Below are 20462 nucleotides of genomic sequence, written 5' to 3' on the forward strand. Positions count from 1 at the left end.
AGGTATAAGCTTTCAAGAATGAAACTTATATGGAAGGTACATTTGGTGCTACTTGCAATGTAAGAAAAAATGGTAAATGGATACCACATTTTACATATATATATAAAATCATCCAGTAATCATCCAATAACCTGTATATTTTATGGTCAGCTTATTAGCCTTGTTAATTTTATCCACAAATTCATTTTGCCATGTAACATAACATGCTTGCTGGTATAACATCATGGGAGCCAAAATCCTTTCTACCACACTAGGACCCTAAGTACAGGATTAGTCAGTAGACTAAGGATGTTCTATAGGAATTTTGAAGAGAATTCATAGAGATTCATGAAGAGAAGTTCAGTTTGGGTAAAGCTTTTTTTCTGACAGTAAAAAGTGTTAAATGTTAGTATCAGTTATTGAAAGATTATGTAATCCCTTCTGGGAACTTCTGAATTTAGGATTAGACACTTGTCTTCCAAGATGGCTTATTTTTTTTTAACATCTTTATTGGAGTATAATTGCTTTACAATGGTGTGTTAGTTTCTGCTTTATAACAAAGTGAATCAGCTATACTTATACATAAGACAAATACCAAGATGGCTTTGAAAGCTGTTTTCCTAAAGATTGGAAATGGGTTGAGTGCCCTGTCAAACTTATTTATTTACCAGTTAGGCTTTTAGAAGTTAATCAAACTATGGTAATCAATAAAAAACTGATTTTTTTTCTTTTAAACTATAAATTCAGTGTTCTCTTAATACTCACATATCCCAGATAGATACTTCAGAAGACATATAATGTAGTGGACAAAAATGATTTAGAATCCCATTTTTATATCTATTTGAATCTTTAACTTCCATAGATAGAAGAACATTTGAAATTGAGTAATAAAATTCTAGAAAATAGAGATTAATATTTCTACCTTTTAGTCTCCAAATACTTTTAAAAAAATCTTTTCCAGTTTTATTGAGAAATAATTTACATACATCATTGTTTAAGTTTAAGGTGTACGAAATGGTGGTTTGATTTACATATATTGTGAAATGATTACAACAGGTTTAGTTAACATCTGTCATCTCATATAGATACAAAAGAAGAAAGGAAAAAAATTTCTCCTTGTGATGAGAACTCTTAAGATCTACTCTCTTTTAACTTTTCTGTATATCATACAGCAGTGTTAACTATAGCCATCATGTCATACATTGCACCCCTAGTACATTATACTTATTTATCTTATAACTGGAAGTTTGTACCTTTTGACCACCTTCATGAATATATTTTTTAACATTTATGGTCATACTGCTCAAACTATGCTCTCTTAGAGGTTGTAGTTTTTCCACAAATCAGAGCATTTTTTCTAAGTTACGGACACACAAAGTGAGGTAATAAATATAAATTTGGAAATTTACTCCAATTACATATTTCTGAAACTTTGATGAATTCTATTAATTTTATGCTAACAAATTACCTGATATATAATAAAGTAGCCAACATTAATGAAAAGATTAAGAAAAAAAGTCAATCTTGCTTTCTGTTAATAACAAAAGGGATTGAATGTTGAAGAGAAAGAAGGCAGGAAGAAGAAGATATGTTTGCCTAGCAACCTTGGGAGACACAACTACAACTAAGGCAAATATACCAGAGTTCCAGAGGTTAGAGAATACAGTTTTCTCTGCTTAATCAAGATAAGCTGAAACACTTGTTAAGAGAGTCTGATTTACATTTTCTGATATGGGCTATCATAAGTTGACATGAAGCTACATCATTCTTTGTGTTGGGAATGTGTACTGGTTTAGTAGTCATGTGAATAGATTTAGCTGCTCTGAGTTAATATATTTTTTCCAACATTTTTCTTGTGTAAAGTTATCACATTTTTTCTGTTTCCTGATCCACAAGAGCACTGAGAGATGGGAATCTATTCTTCAATTTGTGTGTGTGTGTGTGTGTGTGTGTTTTAGACATATATGATTCTGGTTATAATTGCATGTCTTGCACAAATGTATTTGTTGCTAGGGAAAATGTCCCTAGTGCAAGAAATGACATTAATTATGTCAGTTGTTAATAGACTTCCACAAAGAGAACTTGTAGTTTCTAGTTGCTTTGCCACTTGGATTCTGGTCCAGCCTCATCATTAGCAGTCTTGAAATGACTATTTGATTGTAATATGCATATGTAATTTCCCTCACATTTCCTAATATTTGTGGAGGCACACATATAAATCTCACTACTGGAGAATCCTAGAGGGCTAATGAACATCAATAAATCAATGAGCAGTTTTTGGTTTTGAACTTATAAAATGTACATATTTTAAAAGGAGAAACTGCATGCAGTAATGGTGTTACAAATTTAGGGGTGCTCAAAGATCTCAGGATGTAGTCTCTGAGGAAGACAAAGGTAATGTTACCTTAATGAATAGATTTGTCTCTCCTCCCACACCTGAGAGCACTCATGATATCTGCCAGTAATAATTTCGCTGTCAATCTTGTGAAAACTCAGGCGGTCTGAAAACATCTTTTCATCTTGTGCAATAGTTAGAGGGCTAGTCTGAATACCCAAATCATAAAAATAGTCATAAAGTATTAAATGCTCAGAAATGTATCCATTTAACTCTAGCTTATAAATTACAAAAGATTTCAATTCAACACAATAGTTATTTTACTGCTCTCCTTCCTTGAGCAATATGCTTAAGACATAATGCATTAGGTCTTAATGAGTTTATTTTTATAATCACTAAAAATGTTTTCCTCCTTTGGGCTAATTAGATAATTGATTATTTGTGAAAAATAGTGATTGTAAGATTTATATTTTTACCTAAACTAATTTTCTTGTTCTAATTTATGCATATCATCTCATAAAATATTATAGAAACACATCCTGCCCAAATTAAATTATTAATATTTGTCATTTCTAATCTAAATTGCCATTAACTTAGAATATATTACATGCAAATAAGTGTAATTGATCTTTATAAACACATTTCATTCCTTAATCATATAGGGCCATTCTAGTTTTAGCATAGTTTGCTCTTTTCTTTTAACCAAATTTATTTCATGATCATCTCAACTTTTCATGTCTTTGTGCTGTTGACTTAGAGATGGCTCAGCCTAAGTTTCTGAATTCGGAAAGCATTGTGCTTTTGTATTCCTAAAGTTTCTCTGGTTATATCTTGCGGCAATAACACTGCTCTTGGTCTCCTGGATTGTCTCATAGAAAAGCCAATATGTTTAGCTGTATATAGAAACTTTTCATTGTGAATTAATTATAAAACTGAAGGTACGTAAGTTTTTGACCCTCTATAGAAATCTTTACATGCGTTCTTTATATTCCTAGAGTATTTATGTGAGACCTATTGATCTTAAACATACAGAGACATACTTTCATGAGAACAGAAAAAAAAAAATATCCTTAATGGAATGCAAATGGACAACCTCACTTCCATGCTTAAAACCATTCACTAATGCCAGTTAACATTTGTTGAGAGCTTCCTATGTTCCTGGGACTATCTAAGTGTTATGCATGTATTGTTTTCTTTATGCGTCACCATATTCCTATGAAGTTGGTTGGTATTTTTGCATCCATTTTATAGGTGAGGGAACTGAGACATAGAAATCATCTCAGACTTTATAAAGATAAAAATTTAAATAAAAGCAAGAAACTAGTGAAACCAGGATGCACACAGAGGACAGAGGTTGTGTTCTTAATAACTGAATTTTCCCTCCATTACTCACAAAAGGAAACTACAACTTTCTACACTGGTTAAGATTATAAGACTGTTTACACAACCTGCATCCTGCCTCCCTTTGCAGCTTCATTTCTTGCTGCCTTTCCCAAAACACTACAGTATGTTTTACCAAAAAACACTCCCTCCTTTTTTCCATAAAACAAGGAAAAATAATTTAAAACATTATTCATTTAACATGCCAGGACAGCATATTCACCTTCCCCTTCATTATCATGAATTGGTAAAATGTATTATTTTTTGGTATTCACATAGGTTAGTTCCTGTGAAATAATTATTTAAACAGAAGACAACCTTCATATATTGTGATTGTTCAACTACACTGAAATCATCTTTTAAACCAACCCCCTCTCTTGCTCCACCAAGAATTTCTTCAGAGCGTGGTTTCTTATGTTGCTAATTGATCTTTGCATTTCCAGCATGCATGTAACACAATAAGAGTATACAATAGGTACTCAATAATTGCTTATGTAATGAATGAATGGTACCTACATGCCAGATTCTATTTATTTTATTGTTTCACTTATCTTTATTCTGTAGGCTAAAATTTGATAAGTAGTATCTATTACTGAATATTCAATTAGTTTCTCAGAGTAATGCTGAGTTAAATGTTAAGTAAGGTAAATGGAAGTAAAGTAAGTAAATAAAAGGATCAAGGTAAATGTGAGAGAAGCCTGTACCACATGTTCCTGAACTTACACTGCGGCTCATCAGTGACTACTGGAAGTCAGAATTGTTCCTTCTAAAAGAATTTAATCGACATACAATTACATGTAACATAATAGTATTTGACAAATTTTCTTTAGTAGATTAATTAATTAATCCAAGGTACATTATGGTGGAAAAAGTCTGCATGCTTATCATTGCTGATTTCTACAAGTCCAGAAACTAGTAGCCCAGCTCATATTGAATTCACCCTTTGATTATCACCAACTTCTACATTATTCTCAAACTGTTATAATGATAAATATGGAATGCCAAATGATAATTCTAGCATATTAAAAAACCCTTAAATATGGTGCAAACATAGAAATAATGGTTATTTGTATCCATTATTTAGAGAAAAAATTTTAAATTGAAGACATGCGATATGTTTAAAATAACAAGATCTTCACTATCACTGAATACAACCTCTTGTTCAAAGACGTGGTTCAGTTCCTGTTCTTTTCTCACATGAATGCAAATCTAGTATTTTTGGTCTTCATTTTCAATAAATTTATGCATGGTTTGTCCTGTCAGATTCATGAAGGGGTTTTTCTTTTTACAAAACAATGTTACTGGGAGTCTTAGCAATAATTCTCCCTGTCTCCCTCTCTCATTGCATTAAAGACTCATTAAAATCATTATGGAATACTATATATATATATATTCAGAATGATCAGATATAAATGATATGATTAACACAATTTTCTCCTCCAGGTTGCCTTGTGGTCAGAATTGGAGAGAATAATTTTTTGTTTATAAATAAATGTTGGAAATTGAAGAACTGAGGTTTTAATGTTTTTAGCCAGGGTAACTAACCACAGTAATTTGACAGCAGGTTTAATTAACTGTGCAATTTTTGATATAGATTTGTCCCTGTATTCATTTCTGTTTGTTTTTGGCTACAACACCTAGTTAATTGATCCAATTCCCATTAAAAAAATTCACTCAGAGAGCATCTTTGATTGCCAAGGACATAATTTTACAAATTTTACACTCATAAGGATGAAAATGACTTAATATGCTGATTGGCTTGGTTAAGTAGGAGAGAATCCTTTGCAACACTTTTACAAATACCTTTTCTTTGTTGATTCCTACGAATAAGTTATTGCTATTGTTACTTATAAAGAAATGAAAAATAATTATTAAAGAATACATTTTTAAACTATTTAATCACTCAGTTTTGTAAATTAAAAAATGACTTTAAAATATGAACTGTAGCATTTTCAGATATCTCTGCTTTATTTTCTTTAGTGCATGTAAAATAATTGAATGCAAAAAAATGAGAGAGGTCATCAACATATGACTTCTCTTTCTTATCTATTACTTCATTACCTTGGTTTCTTCCCTGAGACAATCATATTAAACAGATTAGCAGGTCCAACTCAATCTCTTCTAGAAAAATAGAAAGCAGTATATTCTTGTACCCCCAAGTTCTCTGCTAATACTAATTCATCTAACAGATAAGTGATTTTATTATTTACATTCCATTATAAAAATTTCAGAAATGCAGGAATATACAAGAAAACACATAAAAATCACCAATAATCTCATATCAAGAATCATAACCACTGCTAATATTTCACATATTTCCTTTTGGTTATTTTTCCCTGTGATTATTTGCATATAAGAATTTTTAACCTACGAAATTGTTATTGCATAGTTTATAGAGTTTTATATCACATTTTAAAGTTAAAACTCTTTCATAAATATTTTGCTGTATCTGTATATATTATGGAAAAATCTCACTTAAAAATGAGTCTCTCAATATTCTATGGCATCACTGTGCCATAGTTTTATTTATCCTCCCAGAGGAGGAAATCACCACTTCTGGATATTAATAGTTTTCTGTGTGTATGACCCTGAATGGAGTACTTTGATAGAAAGAAAAGAGAAATTAATGTGTACTAAATTTGGCCTTCTCAGCAAGAATGACCACATAAATGACCTTAATGGTGAAGGGTAATAAATGTACTGTTCAGGACTCCCAAGAAACTAAGATTGTACCAAAGGAAAGTGAAATCATACTGACAAGACATATATGCTTACATCATAACTTGTTTTTGATTAGTACTTCTTGAAAAGGGCTCTATGAAATCAGATGAATTTAATGTGTAAGACCCATTAGTGGGTGTTGAATGAGAAGAAAGTAAATATAAGACAGTTTCTGTCTTTCTTGGATCTCAAAATCTGGTAGGGGAAGTGAGACATTTAACCCTTAAAATTTTAACAGTAGGTCACAACTTAATGGTAACTTATCTTTCCTAGTTCTATAAATTCAAAATTACAAAAAATCAAGAAATATGGGATTTGACATATGTATAGGGACCTAGCTAACTGCAGCACCAGGCATTGGAATTACAGTCCACATGACCCTATCTCCTTTAGGACTGCCTCAAATGCATTCCCAAATGGCCAATTTACTCCTCCTCTTTACTGCCTTACTTTCTAATCTAACCATAACTCCATCATGTCACTGCTTTTATTTAATTTTCTATCCTTTAATGTGACATCATTTTTAGCTACTCTGACCATTATGTTATTAGATAAACTATCTTCCATTTGCAGAAATAGACATTTGTATTTATTAAGAAATAAAATAGGGATGTACTTTCTTTTATATACTATTCATTCATCTATACAACGAATGTTTATTGAGTGCTTGCTTAAGACTCTGTGCTTCAAGCTGCCCTTCTGGAACTTATATTCTCAGAGGGGGATAAACATTGAACAACTAATTACATAATTATTCATTATTAGTTTATGTCAAATACAACAAAGGTGATGGAGAGGGTGGTGTTATGTATGATAGCATCTATCAGAGGGAAATAACATGGTCAAAGAGTGAAGGAATATATACGATATAGTCACACTTTAGAATTTAGTTTTTAATGTTTTTTAATAAAGAAATATATAGTGTGAATATTTATAATGAATATGTTTATTAACACACATATATTATGATTTTGGAGTGGTGACTGCTTCCTCCCTCCATTCAAATATGTATTAGATTAGTTCAAAATGTGAACTACAGAGAAATAGATAATAAACATTGGCTCTTATTGAAGATAAAAAGTTTTTAATAATAATACATTCACATGTTTGAAAAAATGTTTTGGCAAAAACATCAAACAATTTTTATTCCTTTAAATGAATCATTTTAGAAATAATGCCATTTGCAGGAACATAGATGGACTTAGAGATTATCATACTAAGTGAACTAAGTCAGAAAGAGAAAGACAAATACCATATAATACCACTTACATGTGGAATCTAAAATATGACACAAATGAACTTATCTATGAAACAGAAACAGACTCACAGACATAGAGAACAGACTTGTGGTTGCCAAGGGGGAGGGAGGGTGGAAGAGGGACAGAGTGGCAGTTTGGGGTTTGCAGATCCAAATTATTATATATAGAATGGATAAACAACAAGGTTCCACTCTATAGCACAGAGAACTAAATTCAATATCCTGTGATAAACCATACTGGAGAAGGATATAAAAAAGTATATATATTTATATATGTGTATATATATATATATATATATATATATATATTTATATATGTGTATATATATATATATATGTATGTATAACTGAATCATTTTGCTGTACAGCAGAAATTAATACAACATTGTAAATAAACTATATTTCAATTAAAAATGCTAAACTAAATGAATCATTTTAGAAAAACCTTTTACTTTTGTATGCTTTTATTCTTTTTTTTTTTTTTTAACATATTATTTTCTGTTTCCTGGAAGGGTTTTTTTTTTTTTTTTAAATAAATTTATTTATTTATTTATTTATTTTTGGCTGTGTTGGGTCTTCGTTTCTGTGCGAGGGCTTTCTCCAGTTGTGGCAAACGGGGGCCACTCTTCATCGCGGTGCGCGGGCCTCTCACTGTCGCGGCCTCTCCCGTTGCGGAGCACAGGCTCCAGACGCGCAGGCTCAGTAGTTGTGGCTCACGGGCCTAGCCGCTGCGCGGCATGTGGGATCTTCCCGGCCCGGGGCACGAACCCGTGTCCCCTGCATTGGCAGGCGGATTCCTAACCACTGCGCCACCATGGAAGCCCCGCTTTTATTCTTTTATGTTGAAAAATAAGTTGTTGATGTAAAAATAATGGAAGGGTTTTGAATTATATCATAATCTCCCTTTCAGAAGAAGGTACCAGGTGATATGGACAAAACAGCAAATAATTTTTTTAGCCATTTTACTAAGAATGTTTTACAGATATAATTTCACTTTATTATCACAATAAATTATTATTCTTATTTTTATTTAGGGATTTTCTTTTTAGGAATTTTTATTTTTATTTCACAGAAGACATTTAGGCTGTGAGTTAAAGAAGAATTTACATATAATCGCACAGCTAATTAATGGTCGGTGCCATGAAAATTGAAATAGTTCTGTGGTGGAGTTCCAAAGCACATTGCTCTAACCATATACCGTTAAATCTTGTTCACAGAACATTCTTAATGTCTCAATGTAAAATCTAGTTTTAATGACACCAATATTCAGCTTTGGTAATTTAATATGCATGATTTAAGCATTCATCATTTGAAAGTTACTTATATTATTATCACTAAATATTCTTAGCTATTGGTTTGGATTCCTGTCCTGAACCACAAACTCCTAGTAGTGGGAATAAAATTGGAGACAGATATATGGTTGGTGATGTAGTATCCTTTCAGTGTGATCAAGGCTATTCTCTTCAGGTAAGTCTATTTTAAAATTTTAGCTTTGATTTTCATTACCCTTTCAGAATATTTTAACAGACTAATCGTTGATAATACACAAGTTATAAAACAATATTGATCTCAGGCTGCATAATTTAACATTAAATCAAAAGGTATTCAATTTGTCAGTGAGATATTCGTGAGAGAAATTGCTGGAATGAATAAATTTGTTCTGTTTGCAAATAAACAAAAATGATTTTTGAATCAAAATAAATCTTCACTTTTCTCTCTGTTCACATTGGATGTGACCACTGAACTGGATTTTCAGAATTTGAAATAAAAATGAAAGTGATACTTAAAGCATTAAATGAAACTTCCATGATAATAAATTCCCCAAATCAGTAAAAATCGACTACAAATAAGTTTTGCTAAAACTGTTTATTTGCAATGTATATTCTGACTTTACGTATTTATATTAATACTCTTTTGTTGGTGTTTTAGAAGGTGTCAGTATATGACCTCATAAAAATCTCCCTAAAGCATAGACCTATTAAGAAATTAAGAAAAAAAATTGAGACAGAAATTATTTCACATGTTAAGTAAATAAATTCTTTAGAGGAAGGAAAAGTAAAAATGAATAATTTATAGTCTTTAAACTTGTATCCCAAATTATTAGTCTCAGAAGTGAAATCAAATTTTTCTGGACTTTAAAATTTAATATACCTCAGTTGACTTTTCAAATTTTTATGAAAGAATTTTATAATCATTTTTTAATCTATCTCATCTTGAGTATTATTGCAAATTATTATAAACCACTATGTATATGGCCATTTTCTTTGTATAATTATTGCAGTACCTTGGTAGAAAATGTTTTGGCAGAACAATGTTAAAACCACAGTTTTAATGTGATATAGAGTCTTAATTTTTCTACCAAAAGCTTGTTATTTTTTACATTTTATCACAAGTGTATATAATTACCTTTCTTGTTTTAAGTCACACTAATATTTCCAGTAATGTTAAAAAATATTAAAATGCAATATATTATTAAGTTTTTGTTCATAATTATCATTCACTATCCTATGTTATATTTACACTTTTAAAAAATGTGTGCTGAACTGCATTGTCTTGTTTATATAGGGTCATTCTCATATTACATGCATGCCTGGGCCTGTGAGAAGATGGAATTACCCAATCCCAATTTGTTTGGGTAAGTTAAAGAACTATAAATCATTTATTAACTGTATCAAATTTTAAAGGTACACCTGATATATGTTGTTGTTCAAACATATAGTTTACCTTTTGTCAGGTTTTATGGAAATTATATTTTGAGATAAATGCTTCACATTTTTTTTCTTTTTTAATTTTAAATTTTTACATTTTTTTTGCCCCAAACTTTAATATCAATGGATGACTTAAAAATACAAATTGAGGAAAGGTATTAGGTTTTTTGATTCCCAGAGAGTTTTCTCAATATGATGTAGTAGAAGTACTCATAGATCAGGAAAATAAGTAAATATACTATTGCTTACTATTGAGCCAAAATAGATAAGGAAGCTGGAGTCTACCAAAGGGAGCATGACACCCCATGAGATGTCTTCATTGGTAACAGGCAATTGAGATATGGGATGTATCAAAAGAACACTTGGGGCTTTGAAAGTATGGGCCCAAATTTTTGTCCTAATTTAATGCAGCTTCCAGTTATTTCTATCCACCTTAATTTTTTTTCTCTTTTTCATTTCTGGTGTCTGTATGCAACCATTAATATACTAGGCTCTATAGAGTAGGGGAAAAAAAGTTTGAGATATGATCTCCATAATTAAAACATTTGTTTACCATTTAGAGTTGTAGAAATAAAAGAAATGAAATAAGAATAATTTAGTGTCAAATAATACCATTGACTATGTTTTAGAATTTAAGAAAGATGAGATTGGTGTTGACTGAAGTCATTGGGAAATATATTCAGTCCATAAAATTTACAAAGAGTTTTGGATGATAGGTGTAATTAAGATAAATGAATGAAGAAGACTACCCTTGCTGAGTAAGAAAAAGGGCAAAAACAAAAGAATTGGTGTGGCTTGTATACCCTACCAATGTACAGTGAACAAACCTGTATTATATTAGTTTGCTTGGGGTGCCGTAATGGACTACTACAGACTGGATGGCTTCAACAACAGGAATTTATTTTGTCACAGTTCTAGAAGCTAGAAGTTCAAGATCAACGCGCTGGCAGGGTTGTTTTCTTCCGAGAGCTTCTTTCCTTGGCTTGTAGAAGACTATCTTCTCCCTACATCTTCACATAGTCTTTCCTCTGTGAAGGAACTCCCCTATCTCTTTCTCTTCTTATAAGGACACCAGTACTATTAGATTAGAGCTCCACCCTTATGACTTCATTTTACCTTAATTACCTCCTTAAAGAAGGTATCTCATCTCCAAACACAGTCACATTTGGGAGTTAGGGCTTTAACATATGAATATTGGGGGGGACACAATTCAGTCCATAATGCCTATGTACCATGTGTGCAATTTTTGTTGGAGAGTACTGGAAAATAATGTTTAAGAGTAAGGATGTGTTTAATTGGCAAAAGATATTAAAAGCATTCAGACTTTAGATTGGATGACATTTTTTGAATGATATGTTTCTTCAGGTATTATAATTTATGCATATAATGCCAGTTATAAAATTGTATATATACATATAATGCCTATTGTAAAAATTTATATATACAGATAATGCCATTTATGTGTGTGTGTGTGTTATGTATGTGGGGTCTGTATGTGTGTGTATATCCAATTAAGTATAAAAATTGAGAATATAAAAGAGTACAAAGAACAAAATAATTACTATATATATTCTGCTGATATGAGAGCAGAGAGTTTTGGTCTTTTGTTCATTACTGTATCCCCAGTGCCAAGAACAGTTATTATCTTACGTAGGCATCCAATAAATATTGTTTAATGAACAAATTAAAGTTTTGGGATTCTACGGTATGTATTTTTTTATGTTTTCCTTCTTGACATTCACTTAGAAGAATTTCCCATACCATAACATGTTTTCAAAAATTTGATTTTTAAAATGGCTTTATGGCACATAGCATAGTCTAATTTGTATAGTTATTCTCTTTTGTTAGCTTAGTTTTTTGTCTTTTTGATATATGTTTATACACATTTGGTACACATTTACACATTTACACACATTTCTTTATTTATAAGTGTTTTTCATGTGCCTTCCTAACTGTGTCATTGCATATAACTACTTAAAAGCTTTAATATTGCCAGATTGCTTTCAGAAGGTTGTATCAATTTAAATACCACTCAATTATGATATGACAATTTCCATCTTGCTATATTACTAGCACCAATTATTACTGTTAACAAATTGCTCAGTTTTTAGGTAAAATACTGCGTTTTGATTAAGTCTGTATTCCATTGTATATTGTTAACAAGGGAAGTACTAGATGGAAGTGATATTTTAATAAAATTAAACTGGAAATTTTAATTTTATTATATAGGATAAATTTGTATGAAACTGTATTAAATACTTATATTTTGATGTCCAGTATATCTTCATTTGATTTTCAGCTAAGGTACAATAGCTGTGTATGGCAAATGTATTATTCTGTTTGCTCATCTGTTGAATGGGATAGTAATGTCTACCTCATAGGCCCATTATGAGAATTAAATGAGAGAATGCATAAAAGTATTTAGCACTGAACCTGAAATACACAGGGCATTCATAGCGATAGTTATTATAGTGAAAAATATGCAATAACTTAAGGGTCCAATAATGGGGAAAAAGGAAGTGAACATTATAATGGAATATTTAATAACTCAAAGTTTACAATATATAGTGAAATATAACAAGGCTTAAAGTGATTCACAGTATGATCCTATTTTCATTATATACGTAAACATATAAACATATATACGTGCATATGTATTTTTCTGCAGAGAAATAAAAGAATATAAAGGTAGACAGGTTATCTATGGGTAGTGGAATTCCAGAGCACTGTTATTTCTTTTGTATTCATTTTTTTTTGTTTATAAATTTTGGACAGTAAACTTATACTATATTTGATAGACAAAGTGTCTAAATTGACATCATGGCCATATCATAAGGAGAAACTGAAGGCAGGAGGCTGATTCAGAGAATGTCTTAAAACTTTAGTCATCAGGTATCAAGGTTACAGTCTCATGAACTGGAAAATAAACAGTCTGCCAGATATTTTGATGGAAGGAAAGAAAAGTCACTTGAGATTTTTACATAATAGAGACAAATCTGAAGGAAGAATCAAAGATGATTTTATCTCGGAGGACTATGCTATGGTTGTGTCCTTAAGAAAAACAGTATAATGGGCCTCAAAAGAGTCTACTGTGAAACTTCTGGTGAAACACAGCATTTTCTTTCAAGGCCTAGGGGTGCATGAAATTGCAGAGTCTCTGAGAAAATAGACATGAGTACGGAGCTGAAGGCAGATGCGCTTTTTGGATTTTTCTTCTCGTCCTTTATGGTTTGTTATTCTTTTTCTTTCTCTTTCATTATCTGTTTACTTTGTATTCTTTCCTTCTTTCTTCTCTGATTTTGGGATTTACACTCTAGAAAGGTGGGCAATGCAGAGGCCAGGATTTTCAGCTCATTTCTAAAGAGATGGAAAACAGCAGAATTAGAGGGGCAGTGAGCAGCTCAAACACTTGAGATAGTGAAGGCAAGAAAGCAAAAGAGTCCTTGTGTTCTTTCACTCAAAATTCAGAACAAAGCAAAACAAACCTACAATTGCATTCTTGCCAGAAACTTAAAAGTACTTTTCATTGGCCAAAATATTTTCTCTACCACTCCCTAATTATCAGATTGTGTAATGAACATATGTGGGCAGTCAAATTTTAGGAAAATGAATTGGTGAACATTAGTGGTTTATATATGTTGAAAATTGCTCTGGTTTAAAGATGGATGAACTGAGATTTGAGAAGGATGGAAAAATATAAAGGTGTATCTTTAGATCTCAATGGTAATTACAACTTCAAAAGAAAGGTTTATATGCACATTAACTACAAGGTTATATATATCCCCTTAGTAAAATCTGCTTTATACATAATTTATTCAGTTCACATAGTTAAAGATAGCTGTCAAACTGGCTATTGATATCACATAGAACATTGATAAATTGTTCTACCGAATTTGCCTTTATGATATATAGCCTGAAGTTTGATTATCTGTCTGTTGCTATTCATAACAATAAATAAATGAATGAAATTGTAGGTAAATGTATGGGTAACTTTCAAACTTGATGTGCAGTCATGAAATTTGATTCTTCAACCCTCAATTGAGATGTGTATTTTAGTACTTCTATGATAAAATGATAAAAATGTATACTTAGAGGAAAGAATTAGCTTCTAAAATGCGATTGTTCTATTAATACATGTTAAATAGTTCTATCTAATCATGTAAAAGTTAAAACTTGGGTAATTATTTGTTCTTATAATTTATGGTTAGCTTATCAATTGTAAATCACTATAGTAGGGATTCTACAAAAAGCATAAATTTATGCCTAAATTCTCAAACATGGGTGCATCTTTTTACTTGTTTTATACTTCCCTATTTTTTGTCCAGATTATTTTAGGGTAAAGTGAGACAATATCTGATGGTGTGTGAATCCCTTGCATATTACCGATAGAAACCAATATTTTTCTTAAAAATCTTCAGCCTCCTCACAAAAAGAGGAAAATGAATTCATTTATTGTGAAAATGAATCCCTCATCAATATAGTATGTTGCTGGCTTGATTTTACTATAAATTATATTATCTTTTGAATGAATCACAACATTTCTAGAAGTACTTCAGGATGAGAAAATGTACTGCTTGCTATGGAAAAGGATATGTGCTCCTTGTTTGATTGTATTCACTGCACATGAGCTACTCCTTTCTGTACAATAATTGATTTAGCTTGTATTTACTGCCGAAGAAAGAAATATGTTACCCATTTATGCTATTTTACAAAATGCCTTGTCAATTGATTATATTTGATTACTAGTACGTGGTGAATGAGAGTTGACAATATTCAAATTTATATCAGTTTTAACTCAGACACTTGATTCAGACTTGAAATAATTTCAGTCTGTTTTTAATACAGTAAAGTACTTTGGCTTAAGTGGGACCTCTATTCTCTTGCAGCTCAGTGTGGTGGCGCTATGTCAGATTTCAGTGGTGTGATCCTCAGCCCTGGGTTTCCTGGAAACTACCCCAGCAGTTTAGATTGCACGTGGACAATCAAGCTGCCCGTAGGTTTTGGTATGTATATTAAAAACACGTGAAAGAGTATTTTTATATCATTAATGCATCCTTAAAAAGAAATAACAAAGTCTAATAAGAACTTATGAAATATTCACAAATTATAGTTTATTTTGGGATTATATACATTTCACTTGGAGTACTTGAATAATTGAAAGAATATGGGCATTTTAAAATTTCATAGATAGATGATGAATAGAAAAACTTTATGATACTTTCCAATCAATATGTACAGATATAGCCTGAGTTAGATGTGTGTGGCAATGATTAAGTTCAACATGATTTTCATGTATAATTGTTTCTATAACTCTTTTCTACTTGTTGAAACCAAGCAGTACGTAGATAAATTATTTTCTGGTAATCTATTGAATCCAGTTGCTATTGTAAATAAATAAGATTTACATTTGAAAAGTATTAGTACAATTTTTCTGCTGTTAGATTTAAATACCCGTGTAGATGTAATACCTTTCTAATTCTAATATTACAGTTGCCAGTGTTTGGATATATTGCATTATATATATATATTACATTTAATAAATTCTTTTCCCTCTTGTGTCACTAACGTATTCTTTTGCAGCTTCTTTATATCCCATTAGTCTGTAAATGCATAAATAGAAGTGTTAGATTGAGGATAGACTTATTCATTAAATCACAGAAGAGTAAGATGAGTAGATAACTCCTTGAAGTACAAACCTGGTGGATTTAGAGCAATTAAGATATTCTGTACTATCTCATTTATTGAGGACTAAATTTAGGTACCTCATTTACCCAAAAGCATCTATAGCCTCAGAATGAAAATTCATGTTGAAATATTTTACATAAATTCACAGAAACTCATAGTTTTGACAATTCTGTACTGAGCATGTACACATTATACTCCAGGTATTGTGCTAGGTGCTAGGGATAAAATGCATAGTAAAACAGACTTTGTACCTTTTTCCAGTTAAGTTACAGTCACAATGAGGAGACAAATAGTCAAATCTGTTATTGCAGTGAAGTATAATAAAGAGAAGAGGATTGTACACAGGCATCCAGCCTAGTCCAGGAAATGCAAAAAAGGTTTGTCAGAGGAAATGATGTGTGAACTGTGGCTTTAAATATAAGTAAGAGTAAGTCCAAAAAAGAGGGTCAGCTTGTGAGGAACAGGAAAGAAATTCTAGGTAAACAGACTGACACATGGAAAAATGCAGATAAGAAAGCTAAAGAAATTTAACAAACTTGAACACTATATGACTGGCCTGAGGTTTTGGGAGAACAGTAGGCCACTGAGAGAAGAATGCTGGGGGGCTTTCTAATGAGAATTATTCCGGCTATAACATGGGAATACCCTTAATTTGAAGTTGTAGTCAAATTCTATGCCCTTTGATTGAAAGAGAATAAATGAATAATAGATTTGAAACAGTATGGTTATCCTTATGTCTTTTACTTGCCACTTAAGAGGGCTCATCCCATATTGCTTATGGAGCTAAGTGAATTATTTTAAAATAAATTATTGCGTGTATTTGCAATAGTGTCATTATATCACCTTCAGCTTAGCTCTTGCTAATGCTTCATTGATTTTAAAAACCAAGTTTATTAAAAATTAAAAAGAATATGCATCTCTCTTTCTCTATTTTAGAAATGAAAACATGAGACCATTTCTGATTTGGTTACATTTCAATAATCCCACTGTTTTCTTTGAGTTTTGGTTAAATCAAATATTGCTTCTAATGTATTTGAAGAGATAATTTATAAATGTTTAAAAGAAAATTGAATACACATCAACAGTTAAAGAAGTATTTTCTCTTGCCTGTGAAACAATTATGGACAACATAATTTGTGAAAAGGGGCTCAGGAAAATTTTAGAAAAATATGCACTTCTTATACCCTCACATATTAAGATAGTGCATTCAAAGTTTTAAGAAGATTGTCTGATTGTGCAGGAATGTGTTTAATATTTTAAAGCATATTTTCAGTAATTCCCAAATTTATTTGTTCATGGAACTCTTTTTCAATGTAACAGCGAATTTCCATGGAACTCTTTTTCCAGGAACAAAATGTGACTTCACTTGAGAACCTCACTAGTTATTAAGGGCAAGAGCTCAGGAGCCAGAATGTCTGAGTTTGAATTGCACCTCTTTTAGGATATTGTGTAAACTTAGCATATTATTTAGCTTCCCTGTGCCTCAGTTTCCTCATTCTCATAACTATGAGCATTAAATAAGTTAGCATGTATAAAAACTTAAAACAGTGCCTAGCAAAAAGAAAACCCAATAAATGTCAAATTTTATTACTAACAATTTGCAGAATGGTAGTTGTGGAAAAAAAACATCAAATTCAGTAAAAATCAAATATTAATTGAATTAAGGAAACATACCTCAATAAGGGTTTTATTTTATTTTTTCCATCCCAGAGATATTTAACTATCTCATATTCTAATTATGTTTATAAAGACATTAAGACTATTTTGTAATATGATAGCATATAGCAATAACCCCTAGATTTTATTGGGAATATTACATAAAATTTGGCTTTATCTTCTGATGAGGAAATACTAAAAGAGCACACTAAAAATTACATGCTTCAAAATGATATTTTGGAGAAGTTAATTTATCCCCTGTATATGACTAATTTCTAACACAGTCGTGAAATCTGATTATGTTAATATATAAAACTTTGCAATCATATTTTGGCTTCAAATTGGCCTTTTACAAAATACAAATTATTGAGTGGCTTTTCATCTTTAAAAATTGGTGGATACATTTTTAAATGGTATTAAAGAACAAGAAAGCCACTTTCTTGATTAGTTTTGCTATGTTGACAATGTAGTAAAATGAGATTTTCCCATGTGACAAATAGCGGGCATTTGAGAACAGTATTCTGTTACTTTCAACTATAGCACAGCTAATTGTCCTGGGCAGACAGCAAACCCATGGCCCGGATCTTGAGAGTATGCCTCTCAACTTAAATGGAAACATATCTTAAGCACATTAATGTGAGCATGTGTTTGTGTATATGCATGCATTTAATTTGGTAAAAAAATGAAGTAGCATTATGTTTGTTTTTCTTCCTTAGGCGTGCATCTGCAGTTTGTAAATTTTTCAACAGAAACCATACATGATTATTTGGAAGTAAGAAGTGGATCTGCAGAAACTAGTACTGTTATTGGCCGACTTAGTGGTCCTCAAATATCATCTTCCCTATTTAGCACGACCCATGAAACCAGCTTGTATTTTCACAGTGACTATTCACAAAACAAACAAGGGTTCCACATTGTATACCAAGGTGAGAGGAATAATAAAAATATGAAAGCTTTTTAGCCTCCAAACAGCTATTAACGATCTAATGCTAAGCATTTTCTATATTGTGTTTTAGAAAAAAAAAGGAACCTAAATCAAAGCAAGCTTCAGATAGGAAGAGTTTTAAATGATGCTATTTTCAGTTAACTGTATAGGGGGAAATGATGTCTTTCTGAGGCCTTACAAATTCTAACCATGAAAAAAGGATTGAATTAATTTTAATACACAGTCAAATTAAGCAAGTCAAGGCAAGGCAGTCAAGCAAGGCATGGTGGATAGGCAAGATTTATCTCTGCTTTTATACCAGAATAAGTATATTGAAAAGATATTTTGTGGTACTCATCTACTATATGTAAAGTTATTTTCTTTTCTTCATAATGAAAGAATAACATAACCTTCCTTGATACCATTCTATTGCTATGAGAATATGAAATAAATAATTTGACAATCATATTAGGCCTATTTCTAGTATAAAACTGCTGCATGACCTTGAGCATGATTTTCATCCCTTTGGAATATACAGCTGGGAGACCTAGGCTTAAATGCTGATTCTCTATGTTCAGTCTTAAGTGGCCTAGGGCACAAGTCCATTTCTTCATTTTCATAATGGCATTAGTAGTAGTACCTCTCAGATAAGTTGTTTTGAACTTTATATGATAAAATGAATGTAAAATATTTATCATGATGTATATCATTAGTAAATATTTAGTGCAGTTTAGCTATTTTTACTATACTATTTCAGATCTTAAAAGTCTAAGATTTAAAATTAATTATTTAAAGTTATGATATTTTACGCAAACAATGCAGTTCCAATGACTGTAATATTTAATCAAAAATAACTTAAACTTTGATTACGTATCTGCCCTAATTATTAAGGATTTAATGAGTATGTGATATTTTTGTTGTTTTTTTAACTTAATTTAATTTTTATTGAGGTATAGTTGATTTACGAGTATGTGATACTTTTGGATGTGAGCTCCACCAAAGCAGTTATCTTTGTGTTGTTCATTGATGTATCTCAAGTGCCTAGAAGAGTAAGAGCACAGTAAATATTTGCTGAATAAAAGTATATACCCAAAAGGAAATTTAAGAGTAGTTAAAATAGACATTGTAACATCCAACTACATGGGTCTAAAATGATTACAGTTTGTATTATGCTTGCATAATTTAAGAGCACCATATCACACATCATCCTTTACATAAAATAGGAATCATTTTTGTAACCTCTTGGTACAAAATTAACTGTGTTCCCAAGGAAACTAATTATTACAAAAATAGTTGGGGAACTGAGTTTCTTTTTTGCTGCTGGAGGACTCAGAGCTATCTATGTGGTCCTTCTCTAGCAAGTGCACAGGGCCTGATGAACCTGACTTCATCTTCTTTTCTATGCCCTCAAATTCCCTCAGCCTCTCAGAGCAATATTCTTATTTGAATGAGGTAAAACTAGAATTTGAACTTTATTAACTACATTTTTCAGTCAATGTGTCCTTGAAAAAAGATTCATTATTTCCATAATAAAATCCTAAAAGATATAGCATTTGTTACTGTTATTGATATAATACTGTATTATTATTGACATGTGCCACAATGTATTACAATGATCACTAGATATTATTTGTGAATTACACTGAATTTTATGTTATTTTTTTCACTAGTTCTTTATTCTATTTCTTTTTTTAATAGATCTTTATTGGAGTATAATTGCTTCACAATACTGTGTTAGTTTCTGTTGCACAACAAAGTGAATCAGCCATATGCATACACGTCTTCATATCCCCTCCCTTTTGAGGTTCCCTCCCA

The 20462-nt window shown here is 31.2% G+C and overlaps 1 protein-coding gene across 1 annotated transcript in view; it reads left to right on the plus strand.

The window, feature by feature from the left end:
- Window positions 1–20462, plus strand: part of CSMD3 (CUB and Sushi multiple domains 3) — a 1171706-nt gene that overhangs the window by 1035162 nt on the left and 116082 nt on the right. Inside the window, 4 exon segments of the mRNA XM_059902305.1 lie at window positions 9022–9140; window positions 10239–10308; window positions 15268–15384; window positions 18439–18648. Of these exon segments, the coding sequence (XP_059758288.1) occupies window positions 9022–9140; window positions 10239–10308; window positions 15268–15384; window positions 18439–18648 (516 nt within the window).

This window comes from Balaenoptera ricei, chromosome 17 (genome assembly GCF_028023285.1).
Source record: "Balaenoptera ricei isolate mBalRic1 chromosome 17, mBalRic1.hap2, whole genome shotgun sequence".
Classification (NCBI taxonomy): domain Eukaryota; kingdom Metazoa; phylum Chordata; class Mammalia; order Artiodactyla; family Balaenopteridae; genus Balaenoptera; species Balaenoptera ricei.